The sequence below is a fragment of the Argentina silus genome, assembly GCF_951799395.1.
Source record: "Argentina silus genome assembly, chromosome: X".
NCBI classification, from domain to species: domain Eukaryota; kingdom Metazoa; phylum Chordata; class Actinopteri; order Argentiniformes; family Argentinidae; genus Argentina; species Argentina silus.
The window spans coordinates 22,178,240-22,185,979 of NC_139653.1; the positions used below are offsets into that span (position 1 = coordinate 22,178,240).

The window sequence follows — 7,740 nt, forward strand, 5'->3', positions numbered from 1 at the left end:
ATACAACATAGTACAATAGTGATGTAATGTGAACCAAATGGATACTTAGGCCCAAAACATAAAGTTTGATCTGTTCTAGTCCCCCCCTATTTGTGTTTGATATTTCACATTTTATAACAAACACATATTACTGTACAATAAATCTCTACTATTTTTTTCCAGAAACATAGATTATACACCTCCATTAGGCTCATAAATGTTAAGAAGTTTAAATTATCTAAATCATATTTATATTGTATGATACATAGTAATGTATACTAGACATTCCATGCACATGTGGTTAAAAACAGAACTAGAACGAAAAGATTAAAAAAGTAATGAAAAGTAATGAATGAATAAATGAAATTTATTTCAAAAGAGATAGTAGTAAAAGCAGAAAAAGAGGAAGTTCAGACTATGCTGAAAAGGCTATTACAACAAGAAAACCTTTTCTTTTTACAAATGTTCAACATGTCCAACTATTCTCTATGTTACAGACTGTCTTTACATTATTTCCCCAAGTTTCTAATTTCTCTAAAACACCCCATTATTACTCTTGTGTTGTAGCAGTAGACTAGTGGTGTTGTTGACAGACAAAGGTTGTCAGTTCAAATCCCAAATGGTGTCATAAAGAACAGTGTTTATTCAGTCATAGTGCATGGTTAAAGTACTCATATATCTTCGGTTAAGTAAAGTTCTATTAATGTAATGAAAGTCTATTTTTACATCCCTTTGGTTAGGAATCAATGGGCAACCTTGCTACAATGTTGAACCATGACTGTCAAATAATGACATGTAGAAAACTTTCCTTTACAGTCCACATGCAAACATGTTACAATGTTTACAACTGTGAGATAGTCTGATGGTGACAGTCAACTGCCAATGTTAAGAAAATGTTAATTTTCAACCCATGATAAACAATGTAGCAACGTTGGATGATTACCATTAAATGACAACCATAAACCAACATGGTGTAATCTACTGTGAAACATTTGGTTTTAACATGTCCATCATCTCTCTATGGTTGGCACAGTGAATCAACGTCCTTTTACATATGTTTATACAATGTTTGGATTTAGACATTGCTGCACCATACCATTTTCCATCATGTTTTTTTTCTAAAATGCCCATGGGGTTATATCCTCCTTATTATGTTTCTAAAGCAATATAGTTTGTTGTTAATACTATTCTAATCTGGATCACAGATCCCAATCCCACCAATCCTAAACTAATATAGAACAGCAATTGTGGTGGCCCTGAGAATACCAAACCAAGTAAGCCCCACTGTCTGATTTTCTGATTTCTGAAAATTACAGAAATAACATGTCACATATCTCTTATAGAATTTGTATTTGCCTGTATACCATTATCACTTTGAATGGAAGTTTTTCTGTCTGAAGTTTCTCTCTCTCTCTCTCTCTCTCTCTCTCTCTCCCTCTCTCTCTCTCTCTCTCTGCAATTCTAGGGATTGTTGCCTTCACTGCCAAGCTAAATACCTGTGACAGCTACCCAACCAACAGTAGAGTCCTGAAGTTTGCCAATGTGCTAGTCAATGAGGGAAATGGATACAGTCCTGACACAGGCACCTTCACCTGCCCGCTGGCTGGCTTTCACCACTTTGCAGTGCATATGTCGACCTATGGACGGGCCCAGTGTGGTATCTACAAGAATGAACAGAGAGTTGTCTCAGTATACCACACCAGTTTACCAGATAAGTGTAGCCAGGTAGCCAGTATCAGTTGTGTGGTTCAGCTTAATCAAGGAGACAAGGTTTGGGTTGATCTATGGGGATCCAGTAGACATGACATTTTTGCCTCTGAGGATAATGATACTGTTTTTGTTGGGTTTCGTTTGGGGTAGTGCTTCATTGTATAACTGAGAGGGTTTCTTCATGTACTATGCCATCTACAATGTAAATGTAGATTCTGTTTTCAGCTAACAGTGATGGAATCACCGGTTAATTTGATCTCTACCAATTTCAATCTGTGCTTGATTTGATCATTAGATTATTATTATAATGTTTCGCTAAAGTTGTAATCAATTATTCTTGTTTGAGTGACATTTTTCCGAGAATAATAAACATAGTGACAATGTCTGGGTGGTGTTATTTTTTGGTCATCCACAACAGGGGGGTGCTGCAACTAGAAACTTCAGGTGCCTTCGAAGACTTGCGCATGCGTACTAGGCTCTGTTTTCGTCGTGCAAGTGGCGGGTGATAACGTTTCGTTGATAGTCAGCAACTTAGCAATTATTAGTATTATAGCTATTTCAAATGGATTTAGAGGGTGGGACATATGAACCAGGATTCGTTGGAATTCGATTTTGTCAAGAATGGTAGGAACAACGCTTTAGTACACTCTGTGACGTTAGGCTGGACACGTGAACAATGTACCAATGGCTTTTTCGAACAAATTTGTTCTTGCTATGTCACTCACGTGCCCGAGTATGCATATTCGAAACAAATATACACATATGTTAAACCCGTTTATTGTAGTCTGCAATTAAGTTGCCCTTTTTAGCGGTAGTTTTCGTCTTGGCTGCGCCTATTAACTGTATTGAGAGAAGCGGTACGACGTTTACGAAACGAAAGTTTACATTCTATCAGAACTCAATTGTTCTACGTCACAATCAGCCCCTCTAAAACAAGGCAGGCTATGTGTCACAACTATTCACAGCAGACAGATAACAGTTTTGAAGTAAGACGATTGTTATTACCTATAGTGATAACAATATAAAGCTCCAGGTAACTAGACTTTCATTCCGCTACTTCGTTATACGCTAGCATAGACAGCTGTTCATCACACAGGCCAGGTAGGGCAAGTGACTGGAACAGGCTTAGCCTAGCTAGCTACCGGTAATATCAGAGTAAACCTGATGTGATATTTGGCTAACTGTTCATATTGTTTGTTTGTCGGCCCATCTTATTTGCATATATACCATGATTTAAATGAGACCAGGTTAAATATGGTTAAGTTGTAATGGTATATATATTTAGGTTATTTTAATATTTGTCATAGACGATGTAAGGGTTCTTGAAACATATTGTAAGCCAATATAGCTTTTTATGAGGATTTATACGGTTATAGCAATGTTTCAGGAACATGGATGCAAACCGTGACCGGGTATTCCGTGAATTCTGTTTGGGTGGAGGTCAAATTATGTGTATAAAGTAGGGACAGGATTCTACCCTCCCTCATCGCGAAAGCACGATGAGTTTATATAGTTCAGATATGTTAGATATGTGAACTCCTAAAAGAAAATAGTACCTCTCAGCTTACAGTATGATAAATTACCTGGCGCGAGCTCAGGCTATATTGGATCTCCCGCGTCCAATGCCTCTCTTGTGGAGTGAATTGCTGGTCTGACGGAGTAATATTGTAATACTGTAATATTGGGCGGGGTCTTCGGACCAATACATGCTGTAAAATGTTCGAACTGAATACATACGTATTTCCTTAATATGTACGTCTTAGCTCAACTAACAGTATGAGGGAACTGTCTGTGTACTCTCAAATGATTTTGATGTCTTTAGTAGCTTCTGAATACACTCCGTCACGTCAAAAAGAAAAGCAAGAGTGCCGAGATTTTTCGCAGACACCAAGTGAAATGGAATTCTAAGTAAACGTGAGGTATCAGAGGCTGCAGTGCGAGTTCTAATCAGTTAATTTGCTATTGACTCGCGATAGTGTTCTGACCTACTGCTGCGTTCCGTGGCAGTTGACCACCTGAGGACTTATTTTTATATTTGCCTTCTATTGTCCTGCCTAGTGATGTCTCGTTTGGGTAGACTAGCCAGAGAGCACCCTCCTCTAGGACATAGACTTGGAGACTCTCATGTATAGAGAAGGAAATGACTCAAAATACTATGCTAGTACAGCTACTCATACCTATAAAGATACAGAGAGAAGTAAGTGGCTAGCTACTCCCCGAGATCTTCTTCAAGTGGACATGTTATTGTCTAGCTTATTAATTGTAATGTTTGAAATTGAAGCTTTAACCCTGGCTACTTTCTTTTTCAGTAACAACATGTTGTATCCTAAAGAAGACAAGGAGAATCGTATCCTGCTCTATGCTGTAAGTGAATTCTTGTGTTACTGCTATAAATTAGCTAGCTAAAGGTTATGCCTCCCTGATTACTTCCTGTTGGTTTGCACATATATTTATATATAAATATAAATGTATGAATTTGCAAGTGTTCACTGCTCAGTGTAGGAACTGTGACTATCAACAAGAAGCAGACAACAGCTGCATCTACGTAAACAAGATCACCCACGAGGTTGAGTAAGTGCAGTGATCTCAATATTCTCCAGACATATTTCTCATTTGGTCACATCTGTCATGGGTACATTGAGCAGCTAACTCTTGGTCTCATCTCTCCTCAGTGAGCTGACACAGATCATTGCAGATGTATCCCAGGATCCAACGCTACCCCGGACAGAGGACCACCCCTGTCCCAAGTGAGTATAGCCATCTGTCTCACACACTTATGCACTTCTCACTCTTTTGTCTCTGTTCTGTCTCAGGCAAAGTCAAGACATGTTGTCCACTCTGAACTCTATAGGACTGCATTATGAACAGCATTGTCTTTCTATTCTACAGCACAGTTGACCTCATTCATTGACCTTTGTCTTCTTATTCAGGTGCGGCCACAAAGAGGCTGTGTTTTTCCAGTCCCACAGTATGAAAGCTGAGGTACTGTATTATGTATTCTTGATCTTACATGTTTCCTGAGCATTCATATTACCAAGGAAATATATTCATTTGTTTAACTAAGTCACCTGTAATATCAGAATACAATAAATAACAATAAATGCTATAAATATGAGAACTTATTTTTTAAATGTTCCCGCAATCAACGCTCAGCTCTTGCAATGACTTTCAGGAAGACTACTTGCTCCATTTCTTGTATAGTGAACACTGATTGTCCCCTATGGTTACGCCCAGGTTGCAGGTCCCTTAGACCTGAACATTTTTATTCCCTATGGTTTGGAATCTCCTTTAAAATGGCTGAATGCCCTGTGTAGTGCTGTGCACAGGGAATAACTGCCCAATCAGCTGTAAACATTGTAATTTTTTTTCTGTATAGGCAGTGCAGTGTTTGGAGTGCTTAATAAAAACGTAGGTGTCCGAAAGGAAAGCAAATAACTTTGCTGTATTTACCTTGTAGGATGCTATGAGGCTGTACTATGTGTGCACTGCCCCACACTGCGGACACCGCTGGACAGAGTGAGGAGGAGGATGATGATGATGATGAAAAGAATCTGATGTATGCATCAAAAACCTCTGCTGTTGCCCATCACAGCATTATGACTTACTGGGGTTCAAATCAGTTATCTGTTTTAGATCAACAGACCAAAGGCTATAATGGGTTTAAATAGTTTGCTTAAGTCGTGGATCTTATCTACAGGAGTATTAGGCCTTGTATGTTACCTTACCTTTCTTACCTTTGTATGTTAGTTCTTTGTCATCCTGTGGTGTGTACTATAAGAAACTGCTGCAATGTGTAAGGACCTTTAACAGCTAATCTGACACCTGTGGCGAGATACCCACTGTAGCTACTGTTTGAACATCATTTTGTTAATAATGTATTAGATTCGTACTTTTTTTACAATTATTGTTTGTTGGTTGGTTTTGTGTTATTTTCAGAAATGTGAGAAATTAAAAACACATTTTGGTGTAAAATGTTTACTTTTCAGCTTAACAATAATCCTGTTTTTTTGCAGCTTTTGGCCTATATCAGTGGTTCTCAACCTGTGGGACACTCTCCCAGGGGGGGTGCGAGTAGGACTACAATTGTTAAGTCTTAAAATAAAATCTGCATTGCCTGCAAAATCGTTATTGTGTACTGTTGTATTAAAGATCGTGCCTAAGTCCCAACTGATTAGCCCCCGATACTAGTTTCTCAACATAGCCACGCACACATCGTTACATCATAGCCTAAACTTTTTTTTTAGGTCTGGTGCCAATTCCCAATTATAGCAATAGCCTAGTAATGATAATAGGCCTACTGATGATAATGATAATAATAATAACAACAACAACAATAAAGCATATAACCTCATATAATTATATAGCAATAGCCTAGTAATGATAATAGGCCTACCACTACTCATAATAATAATAATAATGCCTGCAAGCTCACATTAGAAGTCTGGTGCTACTGCCAATTATAACAATAGCCTAGTAATGATAATAGGCCTACCTACCGCTACTGATGATGATAATAATAATAATAATAATAATAATAGTGTGGGCCTAACAATAATAGCCTAGCCTAGGGCTATCCATCTATCTATGCAAGGTGGTGTAGTGGGGGTGGCGTCGGGAAGGGGGGGGGGTGGCGCCGGGAGGAGGGGGGGCCCCAACTGCAATGAACCAGCTTTGGGGGGGCCCAGCTTGCAAAAGGTTGAGAACCCCTGGCCTATATAATGATGGACATATTATCAGAGAACCTATACCAAAAAGGCCTGTGGTGTTATGGTTAATTTTGAACGACACAACTGGCCCCAGAGGGTGTAATCTTACAAGAGGTAGTAACTGCAGTCTGGTGGTGTTGGATCACCAGTAGGCATGCGAATACACTTCTTGATCCCACTATTATATACTATTTTTCAGAATGTCCAAAACACCTAATCACTAATTAAATCAATTCACTAGCTTATACAGGGAACTGTTTGTCCAGTATTATCAAGATCAAGGCCGGAATTGTCCCATTGCTTAATTTCCACTTGGACGGGGATACTGGAAATTTAATCAAAAGACTTTTTCTTCCATAATATAGGTACTGCTGATCCTCCCAAGTGCCAAGGGACACTTTCAAATGTGCCTTCAGAGGTCATTCAGTTCAATACTCATCATTAAAACAAAAACAATTCCAGTTAAAAGAGATTAGGCTAACAACAGAAATAGAGAAACGAACAACATAAGTGGATGCAGATGACAACTGTACAATAGAAGAACTGGTCGACTTAGAAAACAAACAAAAAGAACTGCAGGAAGTTATTCAAGAACAATCAAGTATAGTATATTACAAAAATAAAGCGAATTGGATGGAAAATAATGAAAAATGCACACATTTTTTCTTCAACCTTCAACACAGAAGTGTGACCAAAAATAATATACCAAAACTTATTACAAATGACAGAACAAACCATGTGTCACCAAATTATATTCTGAAAGAGGAAACGCTAAATTTTAAGCATGTTCTTTTCAGTCTCCTCCATCTCCCCTCAATGATGATCATTGCAATGACTTATTTCCTAAACATAATGATAAATTATCATCAGTAGAAAATGTGTGAAGGTCAATTACAGAAGAAGAACTTCTTAAGGCAATGTAATCTTTTCAGACGAGAAAACCCTGGTCTTGATGGAAAATGTAGTAGAAGTATATCAAACTTTTTTTTAGATACTGAAAGATTCATTGCTGGCAAGTTTTAACTATTCCAAAAAAACAGCAAACTATCTGATACGCAACAAGACGGTCTGATCTTGCTCTTACTAAAACAGGATCCGGGTGGTCAGAATAAAGACCCAGTCTATTTAAAAAAACTGGAGGCCCCTTACCCTACAATGTTGTGATGCAAAATCCTGGCAAAATGTATAGCATACACGATTAAGAAGGGCTTGAACACAAAAGTGTCAATGTGTGCGGACGATTCAAGATTTTCCTTGAGTCCACAATCCACATCACTTCTAGGTCTTATTAAGGATTTGGACAACTTCTCTATTAATAAAAACCTAATTATGAAAAATACACTAT

General features: G+C 38.1%; 1 protein-coding gene across 1 annotated transcript; it reads left to right on the forward strand.

Moving 5' to 3' along the window:
• The first annotated feature begins 2,175 nt into the window (after positions 1-2,175).
• polr2i (RNA polymerase II subunit I) lies at positions 2,176-5,805 on the forward strand. Its single transcript, XM_083695753.1, has 6 exons — positions 2,176-2,313; positions 3,999-4,053; positions 4,187-4,260; positions 4,362-4,436; positions 4,620-4,671; positions 5,147-5,805. The coding sequence occupies exons 1-6, from the start codon at positions 2,252-2,254 to the stop codon at positions 5,207-5,209; spliced, it is 381 nt and encodes a 126-aa protein (XP_083551879.1). The 5' UTR covers positions 2,176-2,251; the 3' UTR covers positions 5,210-5,805.
• Positions 5,806-7,740: the final 1,935 nt, after the last annotated feature.